General features: G+C 37.9%; 2 protein-coding genes across 6 annotated transcripts; one reads left to right on the top strand and one right to left on the bottom strand.

Annotated features, from left to right (window-relative positions):
- Positions 1-3,260: 3,260 nt before the first annotated feature.
- Positions 3,261-11,291, top strand: LOC122664455 (PGR5-like protein 1B, chloroplastic). 5 transcript variants are annotated; one of them, XM_043860273.1, is made up of 11 exons: positions 3,261-3,620; positions 5,318-5,426; positions 6,682-6,785; positions 6,916-7,016; positions 8,071-8,127; positions 8,352-8,428; positions 9,523-9,574; positions 9,949-10,059; positions 10,162-10,259; positions 10,605-10,680; positions 11,047-11,291. In XM_043860273.1, exons 1-10 carry the CDS (start codon positions 3,413-3,415, stop codon positions 10,672-10,674), a joined length of 987 nt encoding a protein of 328 aa, XP_043716208.1. In that variant the 5' UTR covers positions 3,261-3,412; the 3' UTR covers positions 10,675-10,680; positions 11,047-11,291. The 5 variants fall into 5 exon arrangements, with proteins under 5 accessions (XP_043716208.1, XP_043716205.1, XP_043716206.1 ...); XM_043860270.1 differs by having other exon boundaries at positions 5,318-5,433; positions 6,689-6,785; positions 11,004-11,291; XM_043860271.1 differs by having other exon boundaries at positions 5,318-5,433; positions 6,689-6,785; positions 10,989-11,291.
- Positions 11,292-13,183: 1,892 nt separating this feature from the next.
- On the bottom strand, positions 13,184-20,369 carry LOC122664457 (histone deacetylase complex subunit SAP18). The gene is made up of 6 exons (XM_043860275.1): positions 20,181-20,369; positions 14,942-14,974; positions 14,120-14,230; positions 13,944-14,039; positions 13,548-13,622; positions 13,184-13,461 (listed from the first exon to the last, which is right to left on the bottom strand). The coding sequence occupies exons 1-6, from the start codon at positions 20,292-20,294 to the stop codon at positions 13,429-13,431; spliced, it is 462 nt and encodes a 153-aa protein (XP_043716210.1). The 5' UTR covers positions 20,295-20,369; the 3' UTR covers positions 13,184-13,428.
- Between the last annotated feature and the right edge of the window lie 850 nt (positions 20,370-21,219).

The following is a 21,219-nucleotide window of genomic DNA, read 5'->3' as shown; positions in this document are numbered from 1 at the left end:
AGGGAAAACTGAGGCACTCACGAAGAGAAATGTAAATAAGAGGAATGAAGAATACAAATGAAGAAGAGAGACAAGAAAAGTGAGAAATGAAAAATGAAAGTAAGAGCAAAGGATAGTCCAAAACATCAAGAAAATCTCAATTACACGGTGTCGATAATGTGGATCCTTGCTTGCCCTCCAGTAGACTCTATCAAAGGTCATACTTGACACAAGACCCAGACTGTGCATGTCATTCTTCACAACTTCTCCTATGGTCGTTTTAGGTTTGCCCCTAATTTTTATAGCTCCTTCAATTAGGATCAGATCATCCCTCCTTATTGGTGCGTCCCTATGCCTCCGTTGAACATGGTCATACCACCTCAGACGACATTCTCGGAGATTGTCATTGATCGAGATAACTTTCGCATCAGCTCTAGTACGTTCTTTCATCACTTTATCCTTCCTAATTTTACTACACATCCATCTTAACATCCTCACCTCTGCAACACATAACTTTACTATGTGACACTTATTAACTGCCCAACATTTCGTCTCATACACCATAGCTGGTTGGATAACAGTCATGTAGAATTTTCCTTTAAACTTTAAAGGAATATGTCAGTCACACAGTACTCCGATCGCACCTCTCCACTTCATCTATAACCATTTTAATTCTCTGTAGCACATCATCATCTATGTCACATTCTTTATTTATGGTAGACCCCATATATCTGAAATAGTCACTTAGTGGTGCTATCTATCTCTCCTCAATTTTCACACTAATCACCACACCCTCATACATATCTTTAATTGCATCTATATATTTATTTGACACCCCTCTCTTTGCAAAAATATTCCGGATTAAATCTCTAGGGATAAAGACCATATGGAGATCCTTCTTGCTAGCCCTATATTTTTCTATGAGCTTCCTCAGTAGGTAGATAGCTTCTGTCATAGATCTATCTGGCATAAAACCAAATTGATTATTTGAGATATGAGTCTCTCTTCTTATACGGATTTTAATAACCTTATCCCAAAGTTTCATAATATGACTCATTAGTTTTATGCCTCTATAATTATTGTAGCTCTAAATATCATCCTTATTTAATTTTGTAAATTGAACCAATATTTCTCCATTCATCTGATATTATCCTTGTGTTCCTGATCTTGTTTTGTTAGCTAATATACTCCCACATACTCCTAAGGCCCACCGTTTTATTGGGATCTCATCCGAGGCTGGTGTCTTACCTATTTTCATATTTCTTAAGGTTTCTACATAACTATGATGAGTAGTGTCTTGATGAACATAGTAATCATCCGGTTCATTCATACTCGAACTATCTCCATTTATTAGTTCACAATGATTAACTCATCCCATCTCCTTACAATATCCTTGTCCCTTACCAACGCTCTTTCATCTTTCTATTTTATACATCTCACATAATCGAAATCTCTATTTTTCCTTTTTCTCACTTTAATTATTTTATAAATAAAATTTTCTCATTTCTTTTGTGTTTAGATTAATATAGAGCTCCTCATATTTCTTTGCCCTGACCATCCCCACCATAAAAATTGAAATAGAGAAAAATTATTTTAAAGGTTATTTAATCGTATTACTTATGGATCTCGTTAAAAAAAAAGAGTCAATTTCATTGATTTTCTGTTATTTTATTAATTAAAATAAATAAAGAAATAAACAAAAATAAGGATCAATTCATGTCTATTTATGTTTGATCCAAAAGAGGGGTTAAGATTAGGGCATAATCAAAATCAAGATTAACTAATTATAATCCGATTTCTAAAACCATGAGGGGGAGGGTTCCTATATATCCGTTTAGTCCTCTCTCACATGCTATATCCATATTCCGATTGCTCAACGTCTTCTTTTAGTCATTTCTGGTGGTTAAACTTCAAATCATAGTCTTTCTCCACATCTCATTTCATACTTTTGAAATATGTTTGTAAGAAAACACAAAGTGGAAACCGTCGTTCCAAGGAGGCAAGGACTATTGAGGAGACGACCACATTCATTGTAGGACATACACTCAAGAACGATCACCAAATTCAAAATGTAGCATATTCAAGAGATTTCATTATAAATGGTTAGAATTCCACATTATTTTGTGTATTTGGTGAAAAATTGATAAAGGCAAAGGTGATAATAGAGATGGGGGCAGTGTTTTTCTTTTCATATTAGAGATGAATTGGGAGTAGTAGTTACAATACATGATAAGCTACGAGAAAATCATTTGAGGTGGCATGGTCATGTTCAACGAAGGCTTTTGGATACTCCAGTACAGATGATTGATTTGATTTAGATTAAATGAATTAAAAGAGATAAAAGACAGACCTAAAATGATATTAGGAGAAGTGGTGAGGGAAGACATGCATAGCTTAGACCTTGTATCAAATATGATATCAAATAAAACTGATTGGAGGATAAAGATCCATGTAACGTACCACATTTAATTGGGATAATGCTGAGTTGTTGTTGTATTAAGGGGGGCTGTTAAGAAAACAGCTATCCAGTAGCACTGACCTAGATCAGATCTCATATAGGGATGTAAATGAATAGCCGAAATCCGTTTCCGTATCTGTGTCCGCATCCGTTTAGCACTATCTAAATCCGTCTGAAAGCTAAACTGATATGGATACGGATAGGCTATAGCTATCCGAAAAGCTATATTTACATGTAAACAGATAAAATATCCGATCCGTATCGAATCGTTATCACCTCCAATTCTTGCCCATTCCAATTCCCTCCAATCCCTCACATAGGAGCGGAAATGACCGCCTTACCCACTACCCAAGGTGGGGTAGGGTGGTCATTTATGCTCCTATGTGAGGGATTAGAGGGAATTGGAGGGGACAGCGAATTAGAGGTGATAAAAATTCATCTGTATCTGTGTCCATATCCGTTTAGCACTAGTCGAATCCGTTCGAAAGCTAATCGGATACGGATTCGGATATAGCACTATCCGAGCCGAATCCGATACGTTTACATCCCTAAATTCTCATCCACCCCACGCACCCGAGAACTCGAAAAAAATCCAGGTGTCACCGGAAGAAGGTATGAAAGCGATTTCATTTGATCCAAACGGATTGTTTCTTGAAAGATGATCTGCAGAACACAAATCCATGAACTGACGATGTACAACGACAAAGAAATCAGCAACGAGAGGAGAGAGAGACACACAATAAGGAAAAAAAGCGATTGAATTTCCCTCCACACATTCTGAATAGCCTTATCCTTTCGTGATTTCGTTAGTCCGTGTCTCGCAACTCGACACAATGGGAAGCAGCTACCACCAATTGGAGCTCTATACACAACCCTCTCACTGCTTCCATCCTCGCCTGAACAGAACTCTCACACATCCAACCTCTTTCTCCTCCTCCAAGGCAGCAATTCTTCTTCTCTCTCTCCTCGTTGGAAATGCTAACGGAATTGGGTTTTTCTCTCTCTTCTTCTCGTCTCCTCTCTGCTCATATCCGCAGACCCTTTGTCTCTCTTTCGTCTTCAAGACTTCACTCATCTCAACCGGCATCTCCTCATAACGTATCTCTCCAATTCTTTGGCCGCCAATGGCTATCGCCTCGCCGCAGGCTTTTCATACTCTCCCCTAAAGCAACTGATCAGCAAGGTTAGTATCTCATCTTTCTGTACGTTACATCCTTGGATATGGAGTTCTAAGTATTACTTTCAGCTTAGTTGAAGTTTTTCTTGCCAACTGATGAACCAAGTATAATTGATCGCAGAGACAGTATTACTTGCTTGCTTTGTCTTACACACCATTTCACTGATGTATGGATTAATTTATTTGCACAAAGCCATTTGCAATTCGTAGCATCTTTGCTTATTCGTTATGACAGGAATCATAACTGACTCAATGACACCGATCGAAGTGTTTGACACCTTTAGAGGAATATAATTATCCAGGATACCAGACTGACTCAGGGTGAAAATTGGAAACAGAATAGGTCAAATCTAGAAAAATAAGCAATTGGTCTCTGGCTTGAGGGCATGTAAGACAGTTTGAAATGGAAATGGAAGTACATGATCTTCATTTATATCTACCGCAGGTCCCAACCTGAGTGTATATTGGTACTGCAGCAGAAAAGCATCCACAGTTAAGATATAATTGTGAGAGATCCTACAAAGAAGAAATTGGGGCGAAAAGTTTGTCAACTTTGGAGTTCATCAATGGTGTATGCGACTGAACAGGCTTCATGAAGTCTATGATTCCTTCATACTTTACAAAACCTTGATAGAAGCCAGTGGGTATTTGAATCTTGTTGTCATACCAATGCCCATTGTTAGTATAAATTAAGGTTCACACAAGAAGGTTCTATTGAAAATTTTCTGATATTAATGATTTAAATAGATCATACTTCATTGCAAACGGAACAGCTGGTCGGTACTAGGTAATTTGTAATAATGAATTGCAAAGTGTCTGAATGCACTTTCTGGACTCATATTTTGGCAAATTTGCTTTTGCACATAAACTGCACTGCAACCAGCTTGCTTTGAATTGCGATTGTAAATTCATTTAGAAGTTTAATATAATTCCATGGAAAGTGATTGTAAGATCTGTAAAATGGCAGCTAAAAAATTTACTATGGTTGGCATTGTATCCCTAGTCAATTGTGCTTCTGGTATTGATTACATATGTTCAGGTCTTGAGAATATTAATCTCTAAAATCTCAAGCATGATTCTAACCTTTAGCAGTTAGCTCAATGATTTATTGTTATTTTATCATCCGTAATGTGCTTCTTGTCTTGATCAGTTACATGTAGAACTTTGTCAATGATGGACCCTTAAGTTATAGAATGCTTCGTTGTCACCTTTGTGGTTGACTCATAATTTATTGTTACTCTCCTATCCTTGAAAAAGAAAAGAAAGAAATTTAAAACTTATTAATTCACTGGAATTTCTAGAGTGAAGTTATTGTACTTAGTCATTTCAATTCTAAGTTCTATATTATGTGGATTATTCTTTCTGGAAGTGCTATCATCTGCGTTTTGGTAGCCATCTTGGATTCAAACCATAAAATCCAGTGAATATATGTAGTTTTCTGTTTCTTTCTCTCCAAAGTTTCTATCATGAATTCATTGCTGTAGTGATCATTGCATGGATGACTGAAGAAGTTTCTTATCATTAAGTTTAACGGTGGTATAGCTTCTCACCCTGCATACCCTTATTTATTTTCATTCTTGATTTATAAATCCCACAGCACTTCACTGGTGCCCTTTTGTTTTTCTCTGCGCTTATTAATTGTACTTTATCTTTATTTGCTTATGTCATGGAAGGCTGTCTGCTGACTCCACTGTTATCTCCAGGCCAGGTTAAAGAAGATGAAGCTGTTGACAGTAAAATCTTGCCATATTGTAACATAGACAAGAAAGGGAAGAAGACATTGGGGGAGCTTGAACAAGAGTTTCTTCAAGCGTTACAAGTACTAAAACATATTGTTCTACATATAAATTCTACCCGTACAAAAGAAAATTTAGGAAGTCCTGTCTTTAGTTCTATGCACCCTATGGCCTTCCTTGTTACTAATTTTTTATCTTAAAAAATTCCCCTGCTTATCTATTATATTACATTAATATTAAAGGGCGTACCCAGTGCACGAGGCTCCTGCCACTGTGGGGTCTGGGTAGAGTCATAATGTATGCAGCCTTACCCCTGCTTTTGCAGCGAGGCTGTTTCCAGACTCGACCCGTGACCACTTGGTCACAATGGAGCAACCTTCCGTAAATTACATTAATATTACCTATAATAAAAGGCAATGATGGCCCCAACTAATCTCCTAAGCGTTCTATTGTTTCTAGAGTCTTTATTCCAGAAATGCCACTCAGCAAATCTTTTTCCTCAATCACCACTGTATTATATCCCTTAAAGGGAAAATTTGATAGGGCCCACTGATGTTTATGAGTTTTATTGTCATGCTTGGTTTCTTTTTTCTTATACCCAAACTGCTTTATATCTCTTATTCACATTTTTTATATTCTTAAATTACACTCTTCTTTCTATATTTCATACATTAAATTATATATTTCTATTAAAAAAAAATTAGATGGCCCTATCATTATAAGTTCTATTGCCATGTTTGGTTGTCAATTTTTAGTTCCCAAACCACCCCATTTTCTCATATTTCTATTTTTGTATTTTCAAACAACCCTCTTCTTGGTATAAAAGGCAATGCTGGCCTACCTATTCTCCTAGACGTTTTAACTTACTCTCGTTTCAAATTTTTCTTTGCCTAAGCTACCCTTTATCTGAAATATATTACCACTTTTCCCTCTTGTTTCCCGTACTTTATCCATTTTTTCAAAATACTAACAATACCCTTGTCTATTATTCTTTTTTAATGATATACTACCTTATAATATTAAACCTTTCCCAAGCTATTATCTTGTATTACTAAGATTACTCTTTTATGTATTTGTATGACACACGCTCCTCTGGTATGTGTGGCTCATCTGCCCTAACCTAGTGTATATATAAGAAGGAGAAGATACATGTAAATTGGTGGAGTTACCCGTTTGCGGTTATCTTCTACCTTCTCACTTAACCACTGATTTGGCCATACATTGATACCGCTCTTCTTAGTTTCATGCTTCTACCTGTGTCTGATTGTTGTAATCTTTGTTTGAGTTCCATCTTGGTAGCTGGTAAGCAATACTGAGTTTCTGTTCTTTATACTACAGGCATTCTATTATGAAGGAAAGGCTATTATGTCAAATGAAGAATTTGACAATCTGAAGGAAGAACTAATGTGGGAAGGAAGCAGTGTTGTTATGCTAAGTATGAGCTATTAGTTTTCTCAACGAATTTTATCCTTGAAGTCTGAATCTCTCTCTCTCTCCCTCTTCGTTTACTGAAGATAATTCTACTTTGAAATTTGCATTACTTCTTTGTTTCATCTGGAATGCAGGTTCTGATGAACAGAAGTTTTTGGAAGCTTCAATGGCTTATGTTGCTGGGAAACCCATATTGACAGATGAGGAGTATGACCAATTGAAGATAAGACTTAAGGTTTGTGCAGCATTGCTTCAATTGCCACAAGGAAATATTTGATGAACACAAAAAAGGAAGGTTGACTAAAGAGTAGTGACAGATTTCAATTTGAGAAAGGGATTCAACTGTTAGATATAAAGGTGAATGATGTTTTTTTGGACCAGACAGTTGGATTCTTTGCCTACCACAAAGGGTGCAGAGTCTAGTCGTTAGTCAAGGCTGTTTGAAGCTCTAGAACCATTGACTGATCAATGAACCATCAGAACTGAATGGCAGACCCATCTGGAGAGATGGCTAAAAAAAATTATTTTGTCTAAAAATTCTTTTAAATATCTTTCCAAATCTCCCAAGAATAATTGCTGGTGTGGTTGTTATCAACAAACCAAACCAGGATTAACTACTAAATGCATTTCATTGTTTAATGCATATTGGCATATATGATTCTTTGTTGCAAAGCCCAGAAAAGACAAAGTAGACCCATAGCCAAACCTTTGTTTTGGTTGGTGTTAACTAAGAAATGATTGGCATCTTAATCCTTCTATTTCAACAGCTACAAAGTATATAGAAATATGCCGAGTTATTAAAGGTTTTTGTCTACTGGTATTCTACTGTACAAGCTTTGCACATAAAAAAATGAAATTTAGGTTGAAGGAAACCTGTTTTCCCCTCTCCAAAATATAAGCACAGATTCTAGTTTATGTCAATCTGTTGAACCTCAAACATGCCCAAAAGAAAATGGCTGATTTTATGTTGTTGGGATGAATACTTGTATGTAACACTTCACACCACACCACAGACATGGTCACTCATTTATTTAATGTGTGTATGCTAAGTATTTAGATCTTTTATTAGGAACCTCCTACATGTATCTTGTGTTAGGGTTAGTTGATTTAGACGCACTTGAATATGCATTTGCATTTAGTTTGATAGTTGTATGCCTCAATGAAGTGCTTGTCGCGGATACCTAGTTTTCTGTTATCATTACAGTAGTAGTGTAAATTATGATTCTTCCAGTCGTAGTATAATAGTATTCATTTTTTTCCCTTCCCTATTTTGCATAATCATTTAATAGACGGAAGGGAGCGAAATTGTAGTTGAAGGCCCACGGTGCAGCCTTCGTAGTAGAAAGGTATGCTAACATTTCATTTATATGTTTTGTATAGTATTATTACTGTTATTTTATGAAAGTTCCCTCTCATTTTCAGAACTTGGTCTTTTATATTTTATGTTATTTTATTTTGGTGGAATAGCTGGACTTGGACATGTGATGTCAAGGCCATCAGGCAGTAACTGGTTAGTGTCTACCATGAGAGCTTTGTTTAATGGTTTATGCTTTTGATTTTCTTCCTATAGGTATACAGTGACTTGACTGTTGACTATTTCAAAATGTTCCTGTTGAATGTTCCAGCCGCTGTAATTGCACTGACGTTGTAAGTAACATGATTATTTCCTCATTCATTAAATGGAGACATTACTACTGTATAACCATTTCCATGGAAGTGCTCATTCATTATTTGTTCTTTAAGTAGTTGATATACGTGAATATTTATGTGCATTTGAGCAAACTAGTATGATTCATCTTCTTGGCTCAACTTCAATTCTACCTATAATTCTCTATTTCTCTCCCTCACACACACGCACGCACACCGACAACATACAGATATATAATTCAGTTATCTGTTTATTTCTAGTTCTCTAAGGTTCACTTTGGGAACTTCCATGAGTTGGTGTGCCTTAACTTGCTTAATAACTTGGCTTGACTAAATAAAGTCTTTTGAGTAACTAGATTCGCCAATCCAATACAAGATTGAATATTTTATAGGTGGTCAATGATGTAAATCAAGCTAGGGAATGTTCAAAATATGGTTCCTACAATGCCCTATCTGACCTACTTATACCCTACCAGTTCCTACGCAAAACAAATTGCTGTATGATATTGTTTTGAAAGAAGAATCTTTTATTTCTTGAAAACATGAAAATAAAATAATTAATATCGATTGTTGATCAGGGATGGGAGAGATGGAGATGTGTGCAATATATTTTTTGATGTGTTCATGATATGAAGAAGAGGAGTAATTTGGATCGCGTAGGTTCCTTGGAGTCCCTCAGCACAAGGGAAAGACATGTAAAAAAAAAAAAGGAGAGAAATGGGTATGGAAGTGATGCGAGAAGAGATATTCGAGTCAGCAAACATATATATCAAAGATAAACTAGATCTTCCCAAAACAACATATAGAGAAGGGAGGGTTGCCTTTGATAATGATTTCATTTATTTCTCTAGCCTACCGAAAATAATTAGCCATTTTACTTAATAAAATCTAAAGTAAACTGCTTTAATTATCTCAATTATTGAGTGTATGTAGAGAAATATGGGTGATATAAGAAGAGTTAATGTAGATTCAGTTATTTATATATTAATTTGTTCATTAGTAATACAATAAGGGCCTCATCATAAGAGCTGTAGGTGCAATCCTCAGCTGCCAATCCTGCCATATGTCATACATGTTTCTTTTGATGCTCACAGGTTTTTCTTCTTGGATGATTTGACTGGATTTGAGATCACATATCTATTGGAGGTTGGTTTTTCTTCCTTTTCTTTTCCCATGCTGATCCCCAGTGGTGCACACCTATGGACAATATCATTTGAAAGTTGATTATTTTTTTCAGGGTTGTAGCAATTTTGTGTCTGCATGTTTTGACCCAATAGTAATGTGATGTTTTCAGCCTCCTCACAGAAAATATGGATAGATTTACTACCTCTGAAATAACCACCTCTCTCTCTCTCTCTCACACACACACACACACACATACACATAAATACTGATCGATTTTTTGTCTTTTTATCTTTGTGGGGCTGCAATCAGCCTACTTTTTAGCTATCATCTTTTGCATCAACTCATGTAATGCATCTCTTTCTCAGTTTAAATTTAATTTAATCATCACATTGCAGCTTCCAGAGCCATTCAGTTTCATTTTCACATGGTTTGCTGCCTTGCCCCTCATACTTTGGATTGCTCAATCAATCACAAACGCAATTGTGAAAGACTTTTCAATTTTAAAGGTACTAGGCAAAGCCTCCAACATCATATCTGATCAGTTGAAAATTGATATTCATATAATGTTTATTAGATTTGCATATTTGACGGATTCCTTTATTTTCCAGGGCCCATGTCCTAACTGTGGAACAGAAAATGTCTCCTTCTTTGGGACTATTCTATCAGTGTCTAGTGGTGGTTCCACCAATAACATTAAATGTTCAAAGTAAGTCTTAAACTACTTGGTCACTGTATTAGTCAACAAATCCTTTCAATTCCAGCAAACCCACGTCCACACTCACCCTGCTGTTAGTATAACATACTCTATATTCAGGTTAGGCATTCAGTCACTAAGCTGAGTGCCAACCTGCCCAAGCTTGGATTGGCCTGCTCCAATCTAATTAATGATTGGTTCAGGTTTTCCACCAGTCCAACCTGATACTGATGCAACCATGCCATCGCAACCCATCTGTGTATACCTTGAAGGAGTTTTAAATGCTTGTGGTGTTCCATCCTTAAAGATTTTTCCCCCGTAGATTTATGACTATGACCTGTCATCTGTTTTCATTAGTTGTGGCACTGAGTTGATATATGATTCTGGAACACGCTTGATTACTTTACCGGAGCCAAGTGAAGCTTGAGTGGAGGTATGTATCTTGTCTATTATAGATTTCCTCTTCAGCATCATCCTTGATTGAATGTAGTTAAAAAAGCCGCATGAGTAAGTTATTTCACATAAGCTGACAAATTGATCACTCATTAGTCAATGAGGGGAATACATGCATCATTAGACAAGCTCAGACGTGTATGATGGATAGAACAGCATAATGACATTAAGGATGCTCAACCTTTCTTGTTTTCCATCTGACTACTTGTGTATTATAATGCAAACCACATGACTTATTATTATCACCATTGGTATCATTTTCATTGTTATTTGCATGAAAATTTTGAGCCAACACCCAACAAGACTGACACCATGGATGCTTATTCATGCAATAATATGAACAAAGGGATGTGGAGCTTTCTGCTAATACAACTCAAGTGCTGAAATCACCTTGCACGTATTTGAGATCAGCATCTTCTGTGCAACTGAAGAGTAAGGAGAGTCAAGATTAGGCCCATGTCAACATGTAAGTCTGTCCATATGTATGTTAAAGTTGTTGATATGTATATTTGGTACCAGCTTATTTGCTGCTAAGAAGTATGTATACTCGTAGTAGAAGAATCATCCATAGAATCAAGCTGTATGTATTGCGCACTATTTTGCACATTATAAACAGACTGTAAAGTTGAGGTCCTCTGATCTCTCTCCCCTATATTGCTCTCTTTGTATGTCTGGGTGTATGACAAACAATCTCTCTCTCTCTCCCCACGCCCAGCACTTGATGCCAATGCATCAACCTGAACAACTGCATTGCAGTCTATTAGTTCCCTGTCAGTATACAGCAGATGTTCCAATAAAAAAATTTCCAGGCCTTAGTTTGAATAGAAAATCTTTTCCTTGCAGTTTAAATTGAAAGAATCTGCAAGCGGGAGTTGATGCTTTCATGGGTTCACGCAGAGGTGAAACCAAATACTTCCAATGGCAAAAGCTGACCCGACTCTATAAACCTAACCACAACCTTCTTTAACCTGCCCATTAACTATTATACACCGTTAGGTTCTCATTTCCTACCTGTGCTATGGGCTTTTAGATATGATGTTGTATTATAAGCCTATGAATTCAACTTAATGGCATCCAGAAAGCTTTGTTTGTTTCAACGCAAAACATTCCCCCAAACAATTAACTTCATGGAGTAGGCTGGGCACACCACCGGTGTACTGTAAACTAGCATCTAGCGCCCACTGTGTGTGTGTGTCTCTCTCTCTCTCTCTTTCTTCCCCCTTTGAAATGACCCTTCTACCCCTCTTGTATGATAACCCCATCCCCCTCCCCCAGTAGTGCCGCCCACTAGTTTACCACACACAGTCGGTGTTCCTATCCCTCTCCCTTCACTCTAGATGTTATCTTTAAATCAGCACCAAGTTTGGTTACATGGAAGAGTGATGTGGCATTTTGACAGTATGGATATCTTTGAAATGGTAAAGATTGGTGATTTTAAATTTCAAACACAGATTTAATTATACGTCCTCCCATGTATTTATATATGTCTTTGTATTTTCAGCTGTCCATTTCTTCATTAGATTTCCTAAACTTAAATTTTTTCACCTGATAGGTTAACAAGGTGAGGTACCTTGAGATCCACCTGTGCACAAAAATTTCACCTCTATCAAGTCTGCCATGTGATAGATACTTGTGCTGGTCTAAGGATACACTCTACACCTCCTAACTTTCTTCATAAAATTATGCGAAAAGATTCTCTACGCCGAACTCAGAGCCTCATATGCAAAGGCAACAGGGTCGAGTCACGTCCAACTTATTGCAAGAGAGTTTTCTATTCCAATAAAAATAAGAGTTTAACTCCAACCACGGTGAAGCGAGAACATGTCAGGCTTCATACAATAAAGGCAGAAGTTAATGATGAAAATTCATTTGTCCAAAAATCTAATCATAAGGTCACATCATGATGGATTAAGAGATTCTCTCTTCATCTTGGGTAACAAAGAAAATTCTCATTGAGATAATGATGTAATGGCTTATTGGAAAGCACAAGGCAAAATTTTATCGTCTCAAGTACGGTGCATCACACTTGAGCACCCGACAATGGCCATGTGACTGAGAAGATGAACTTTAAATGTGCACCGAGTAGTCGAATGCACAAGTGAAGTACACTGGGCAATGCACAAAACTTGAGAGGACAAAGATCCAACATTACTGAATTTTTATCCTCAATACCTACCAGGTTGCGAAATACAGGGGAATAACTATCAAAGCTTTTAAAGTCCTTTGTCTGGTGAAAATGCGAAGGAAAAAAAAATTACACTGGCGACATAAGTAGGTTGAATTTGACATAGCCAAATTACTCTAATATATGGCACAGCTTGGTAGGCCCCAAGGTAGCATTGTTAGGTGGGTCATCCAGGGTATGTACATGTAGTTAGTTTTCGAGAATGAGTTCATCATTATAAAGGTAATAAAATAAATATTTCAATAAAAGAAAAGAGTTTCCCAGACACCAGTGTGTGTAGAGTCTCCTTGAAAGTAACAAAGGATGAAATCTAATGCATTACACCCTAAACAACTAGATATCTCGTTTTTCTGCATCACATTAAGTAGTTAAGCAATGGATCCCAGAATACATTGTTATAAAGCATATGCTGGCAGGCACAAATCCTAGTTGAAAATAAACTGAGACCTATGAGAGAAACCATTGACGATCAACTGGAGTTGCAAGAGATTGCTGTTATATCAATAACATCAGCACTGCTCCACAACAGCAAAAGTTTTTCCTCTATAGGATCGCCACATCCAAGTAGTCACCAATCTTCAAAATCACAATGTACATGAGTAAAATTAGTAATCAGAAATGGATTCAAGAGATGTGTTGCATTTCCTAACAAGAACTTTTACCTGAAAGCTAAGTTCAGCCAGCGTTTTGCTGTCATCTTGTCGCCTCCCATTTCCATACGAATGTGTCATCCCAACCTTCATGAACGGAAAATATCAAGTAAATAATAATTGGTAGCATCAAGGTACATGAAATACTGAATATGATGCAAGTGACCTTCATTTTCCTGGGTCTTTGAGTAATTTGCCTTGATGAAGGGTTTGTGTGTGTGTGATTGCATGTTATTTTGGCTGTCATAAGATTTATATTGTGATACCTCAGGCTTGCTTTAGTTGATAATTACAAAGGATATCAAGCTATGCTTCCATCCATCAGTGTCCATTCATAAAAGGATATGCAAAGAAATGGAAGCCATCGCATAGAAATTGATATTTAAATGTAGACATGGTTTTACATACCGGTCTCACCACATTACGGCCATTTTTATCAGGATATACAAATGCAAATGATAGTTTTGCATCTCTTCTTCTTGCTGCGGGAGCTACCTCTTTGACCTAGAAGAGAGCTAATATCAACTGATAGCATAAATGACTTTTCTGTTCATAGACCAATTGAGAAACAACATTGGACTTACCAGATCGGTTAACTCACGAAGATTAGCATCTTTCCATGTATATATTTGAACCTCATCCTTGGGCTCCTTGCCCCTCACGGCAAAATCTTCCTTGGTATGATGACCTCCAATCTGCATGCATATACTGAATCAGTTGGTTGGCTCTACAATAATTTAAAACTCCAAAAGAAAAATGCAAGCACCAGGTAGTTTGTTCAGATAAGACCAATTTTAAGCATCCATCACTGAGTTGGCATTGGCATCACAGCATGATAACCTGATTCTGATTCCAATTCCGCTTACTTGAACCATGATGATAACTAACACTTCTATGGGGAACTCTCCTTATTGGTCCATCAGTGTTGAGCAAGGATAAAATCGAAAATTTGAACCACTGAAAATTCACCTCTTAGTTTACTATTATCTTGTAGTAAACTAGGTAACTACCTCAAACCAAGAAACCAAGCTCCTACGTTTACTTCCATAAAATAAAGATTGCAGGATAATAGCTTGGTTAGGCTCATCAATGAGGACAGGAGGCTCCAAGGAACATGAATTTACAGGCTGTTACTAGAAGAAGAAAATTACGGCCATAATTCTTCTATTCTCTTGACAATGATAATGTGTAGGGAAAAGAAAAAGACACGGTGATGCTACAAGTTATGCAGAAAAGGCGCTCACTGAAATGTATATTAACATACATCAGTGCATCACAGTAATAATGTGGAAGTATAATTAAGCTTAGCTTGGCATTGGGCAGTTAAGAACATATTACTTTTACACCATCAAAATTTAAAAAAGGAAACAAAATCCAAAAGAAACAATAACAAAGCAAGGTCGTACCTTAGTGAAAACCCGAAGCAAGAGAGGGCAGGTCTGCATTTGCAAAAAAATGCAAATCATCATCAAATTCAAAAGGTAAAAAAGGAGGACATCTTCACAATATTTAGAAAAAGTTTCACATGGTTGGATATTGCACAAAATTTGGAAGGATGAATGCATTGCAAGTGACAACTCATGGATAAGTGCAGTAAAAAGACAGAGGAATTCAAATTGGGTTCATAATCAATAAGTCATACATGACAATATAAGGTACTTGCTGGGATTCCAGTTCAATCCATAACTGATACAGAGAATGAGCATAGAAATATAACCAAAGTTAGTTTACGTTTTATATTTCTTCGAAATATAGAGAAGAGAAGGTTATGGATCTCCATATGGTCTTTATTGACCTAGAAAAAGTTTATGACAGAATCCCTAGAGAGTTAATCAGGCAAGTACTAGAGAAGAGAAGTGTTTCAAGTAAATATGTGGACATAATTAAAGATATGTATGATGGTGCAGTGACTAGTGTAAAAACTGTGCGGGGTCAAGGTAGTGAATTCCCAATTACAATCAGGTTACATCAAGGATCAACCTTAAGCCCTTTTTTGCTTGCGCTTATCATGGATGATTTAACCAGAGACATTCTAGATGAGGTTCCTTAGTGTATGCTTTTTGTTGATGATATTGTTTTGGTGGATGAGACAAAAGCAGGTATTAAAGCAAAGTTGGAATTATGGAGATCAACCTAAGAATCAAAAGGTTTTAAGATAAGTAGAACGAAAACGGAGTATCTGGTGTAACTTTAGTTACAATAGAATGTGTTGCAGCCGAAAGACTAACCAAGATGACGTGGAGGAGTGTCCCTGCAAATTCAAGAAGCAAAAGAACATCAGAGAACACACCGGAGGGAACTCCGGCGGGGACTCTCCAATGTCTAAGATAGTTCCAAGGCAACAATACAAATTTGCAAAGTAATGGTGTAAGGGGGTGAAGGCTATTCGATGTCGTACCTGGATGTCTTCCTCTGTATTTATAGGGTGATACATAGATAACTTTTGGGAGGCGGTGCTTCGAGTCCTACGATGGTAGGTTGTCTTCATACGGAAGGCGAATCTTGGTAGGAGACAATCATGGTAGGAGATGGTCATGGAGAGTCCTGGAGGGAAAGTCCGACTACGGTAAAACTTCCCGGCCTTCAGGAAGAAGAATCATGGTATAATATGGAATGTAGCAGATCTTGTGAATCAAGTAAGATGTCCGACACGTGTCTCGTGCCACATGGCAGCTATTTACGAGTAGTTAATATTTACCCATATCAGGATGGATAATGAGGTGGTGAAAATTGATTATATGGTGCGGAATGTTGGGCAATAAAGAAGCATCATGTAGATAAACTAAGTGTAGCGGAGATGATGATGATGAGATAGATCATAGATGTGTGGCAAAACTAGGAAGGATGAAGTAAGGAATGATCATATATTAGAGGTGATTTGGGAATAGCTCCAATACATGATAAGATACGAGAGAAAGTCGTTTGAGGTGGCATGGGCATGTTCAACAGAGGCCTTCAGATGCTCTCTCTATCTCTCTCGCTGAGCTATTGTTCATTATAACGTTTGCAAGTACTGTTCACAATCCCAAAACAGCCCCTTATCTCCCCTTCTTCTTCTTCTTCCCTAGCAGATTGAGTTCTCCTCTTCCGTCGATCTGAAACCCACCACCAACAGATCCAGCTCTCTGATCTGCATCGATAGGATTTAATTTCGATCAATTATAACCGATTGGCCAAGCCTTAGTGATGCGGATCCAAGGCTCCGATGACCCGATTCAGATCGCTTATGGATCCACTAAGACAATTAAGATCCAATTAAAAGGAGTAATGGCAAATTTGTAATTAGTAGGAGTCAAATTAATAGAGAGAAAATAATAAATTGTGGTTAATAATGATGTATGGAAAAGGGTAATCTTGGAACGAAATGGAAAATAATGGATGGTGGGAATAACAGCAAAAGAAAAGGGTAATTTTGGAAACTAAAGAAAATGGGTTTAATAGATAAGGAATCAAGAAACAAGAGGAAAAGAATTTCGTCTTCTTCAACCTCACGACTCCTCAGCCAAAGAAGGGACCATAAATCCAGCGGCAGAATGGAAGTTATTTCGAAGACGGGTCTCCCTTGTGAGAAGCCCAATCGATATGAAGCTTCAGGCAAAAGACGCATCCACCTGTCCTCCCAAGGCCACTAAGAATCTAATCGAAAGAATCTGCAACCAAAGAGATCGATGAAGCTGAAACCAAATCTGACGGGTAGTAATGGAGGTGCAGGTCTGAAACTTGGATGAAAACTTAAAATAAAAGATGGTTTTGGATCTGGGTCTTGGAGGATTAATCGCATATGGAACGGTGATCTAAACCCCAAATCCCAAAGTGAAATAAAGAAAAGCCAAAGAGATCGATACCCAACTATGGGCTGCAAGTATCATTAATTACAGAACTGAGAAATAAAGTAGGAAATAGAAGGTGAAGTGAAAGAAGATCCAGAGGTGAGAGAGAGAGGTCACACAACCATTGCTATTGCACCACACCGGCACCATAAACAACTCAATCAAATTCCATTCTCAAGTCTGCTTCAATCGTTGGTTACACATCCATTTATAAGACCCATAAAATAAAGACTCCTAATTACTTACTAAAACATAGACTAATAAAAATAGAAACTAAATAAAACTCAAATTGGAAACTTCCCTACATGTCTAATAGCTATCCCAAAATAAAAGATTACATATATTTCCCAAATAAACCCTAAATATCCTACTGAACCAAAACACGGTTGGGACCCGGTTCATCTTGATTTGGGTTCTCAAACAGGTTCGGCCTGGCCCCATGGAACAACTCCTGCATCACTTAGAGTTTCAAGTCAATCTTCCCCTGATTTGTGTTCATCTAAAGCATAAGGAATAACACCCACATCAAAACTTTTGATGCCCAAAGAAATCATCCACCTACAAGATAATCCCAACAAAATTCTTCTTCCATTCATTGTTATTTTCTGGACAGTGCTAACCAAGGATCATTGCCACTGATACAAGAAACTATCTCAAGATGGCATTGGGATAAGAAACTAACAGATGATCTATGCATGTCTTTCTGACACCTCCTCTGGTCAGGGCTTGCTTCTCTATTTTTCTTCTCCCCCCCCCCCTCTCACTTCTTTTGGGATGGGGTAAGAAAAAGGGCTACAAAAGCCAGGGGTACACATCCCCCCCCCCCCTTAAGCATCAGTCAAAATCATAAATTTAACGGAAGCAGATCAGTATCAGCTCTTGCCCATGAAACTCTGAACTTAGGCTGAAGCTAGATGATCAGCTCCACCAGAAATGTTTGCAAGGTCTTAAGGTATCCAAGCAATGTTGAATCAGATATCTGATGTCTTGAACCATAGGAGCAAATCCTCCATGGGCATTGAGATTTAGCTGAAATATATTCATGACTTTTTTGATTCCCCATCTAGCCATAGGTGGTTTACAGACAGGTCTGGCCCAAGAATTGCCTCCCAAACAGAGTGAAATTCTGCTTCAGTAATCAAATAGATTAATTAAGTTTCCCAGCCATTTCACTTTGACATCTAGATCTTGACCATGAAAGATCCTAATAACCATGCCCTACTACAACAGTTTTGTTTTAGAGACTGAGGCATCAAACTTTGCTTTCACCATAGGTAGCCATTGCACAAGAATGATACCTCTTTCGCTTCAACAATCCAAGCATACAAGATGATCAATCATTGCAGAAAAATATTGAAAATCTGGTGTGCTGTTTTGTTAGGATGAAGATGAAGAAGAGGGTGAATTCCCTTGAAAGATGCAGCATTTTTGTTCAGCCATAAAATCCATGTTATAAAGGCTATCTATCATTTACAGTCTTTTGACTGATATGATTTCTAATAAAGGATATAAATCTAGGAAATTCATGCTCTGCGCTAGATGGGACATGCAATTTTGGTTAATAATCTGCCACAAATATCCTCCAATGAGACAGTGAAGAAATATATGACCGCAGTCCAGGTTATCCCTGCCTTTAGATATTAGCAAATCTTTACAACTTCAATCCAATGTTATTCCTTACCACAAGAAAAATTGGATCTTGGGCAGGCATTCAACAGTCCACACACAATTTGTCTTGGATATAAACCATGGATTGTCACATTAAGGTCCACGAGAGACATGAGTGCCTGATTTGAGGGTAACTACCCCATCCCAAGAGGGTGCACCATATTGTTTTCCAATATGAGACCAGAGGATTGAAATTGGAAGAAGCTGATTAACAATAACCTACGGAGGCCAAAGCTTTCTAAGGCATTTTCTTTCTACTTCTCAGTAGTTTGGTCATGAATTTGGGAACCTTATGGTCGACAGATACCAGATGAGTTTCACTCAAAAGAGGCTCATCAAGGATCAGGCTGTCAATAAAAATAAAAATAAAACACTTAACACTATCACCACTGAACCATTTTACTCCTTTCATATGAAGCTTTCTTGCTAGTTCCATGCCTTGCCAACAAACAGAAGATTTCAAAAGAGCTTGAAATAAACTAATTCAACCCATGGGTTATTGGATTAATGGAAAATTTTCCTTCTCAACTTCGCCATGGCATTGTGGGAAGACCTACTCCTAAGTGACAAAGCCCTCAGTCAGAGTTCAACTATCATATTCTTGACCATAATAAAAAAGCCACAGGTTTCTTCTCTGAACCATTAGACCATAAGGAGTTTTATTGTAGGCAATCTATTCCCCCTATGGTACCGTTGGGGAGGGGGAAGCACTCCATCACATGTTGAGCGATGGAGCTGGTGAGAGACGATGAGAGTTTTTTAAATTCTCCCTCTCTGGACAGAATGTTTGCTATTCCAGGATCAAAGTTTTTACCTCTCTTCCTCTCTTCACTACATTCTCATAACTATTTTGTCTACCCATGGAAGTGAAAATAAGCACCAAAGTATTTCTTCAGTGGGGTTACCAGTTCAAAGTTCAAACCCTAAAGTTCTTGCTATAGGCTCTGTATGTTAAATGAGAAAATACAGTACCACATCAGGTTTTCAAATTCATAAGCAGTGCTCACAAGCCCTAACACTGCCAACAAGAGGACGAAGAACTTATATCAATTAATCATGAAAACCTGAAAACTGGAAAACTTAATGTCCCCAAGTACGAGGTGAACTTAATAGAACGAAAGCATTGAGAGAGAGAGAGAGAGAGCACCTTTTCGCGATCAACTGGCTCGAAGCGGGGGCGAGCGGGAGGTGGAGGGCCTCTGGCCTGAGAAGGGGGAAGGGGTCTGGCAGGTCTGTTTGGAGCTTCCGCGACTCCCGCCATCTCTAGTCTCTGCTGCAATCCTATTGTTCTGGATCTTCCTCCTGGGTTCGGAGTTAGTATGTGCCTCACTTGTTCTTACGCTTTTTGGCTCAATGCCATTCCAGTTTCCTTTACGCTCAGGGTTTTAAGAACCAGCAATAGGATCGGTGAATCGGAATCGACCATGACCAATCCCGATTATGATCAATCCGATACGGTTGATTCACACACCCAAAAAAAAAAAAAACACCTATAAATTCCATGTTTTTGGATCCGAGGACTGATTCAAGGGTTCAGGGGAACCGATTTCAGCCGATTCCGTCATCGACAATTGAATGGAAAATTATCTCCTGCAATTTCTTGCTCGGTCTAGTTCCCTAATGCTTGTAATAAGAGGGGGGTGGACCCCACCCGAGCAAGGGTGGAATGGTTATTGCGCCTCCTATTAGGGGCACTGTAGGTCAAACTACGGTCCTGGGATCAAGTCATGGTTCCTTAGGAAACCAATTAGAAACCAATTAGGGTATTGCACGTCCTGGGTTAGCCCATGGTTGCCCATGGGCGCCCTATTTAAATTTTAGGGTTTCCCATGGTCGCCCATGGGAACCCTGGTGTATCCCAATTAGGGTTTGGTCTGATAAACCAATGTCCTGTTCTTCTCTTTTGTGTCCCATGCAATTATGAAAGAGGGATCCATCCCATACCCGAATGCGCAGCAGAAACAAATCGATTCAGGTTTCTTTCATATCCCATGAATAATCAATAATTAAAATCAAGAGGAATTCACAAAGAACTGCTAACCTGATGAGCCTCAAGTGTTGCTCCTCCAATAGACAGTGGTTCTTCTTCCAATGAGCACTCCAAGTAAACAGATCTGAACCTCCAATGGTGCAACCAAGGTTCTTCAAGCCAATCCCAGATGCTCTTCAACTCTTCAAGCACAGAT

Source organism: Telopea speciosissima, chromosome 6 (genome assembly GCF_018873765.1).
Source record: "Telopea speciosissima isolate NSW1024214 ecotype Mountain lineage chromosome 6, Tspe_v1, whole genome shotgun sequence".
Classification (NCBI taxonomy): domain Eukaryota; kingdom Viridiplantae; phylum Streptophyta; class Magnoliopsida; order Proteales; family Proteaceae; genus Telopea; species Telopea speciosissima.
The sequence above is the reverse complement of the archived record's forward strand: the minus strand, read 5'-3'. Positions and strand labels throughout refer to the sequence as shown.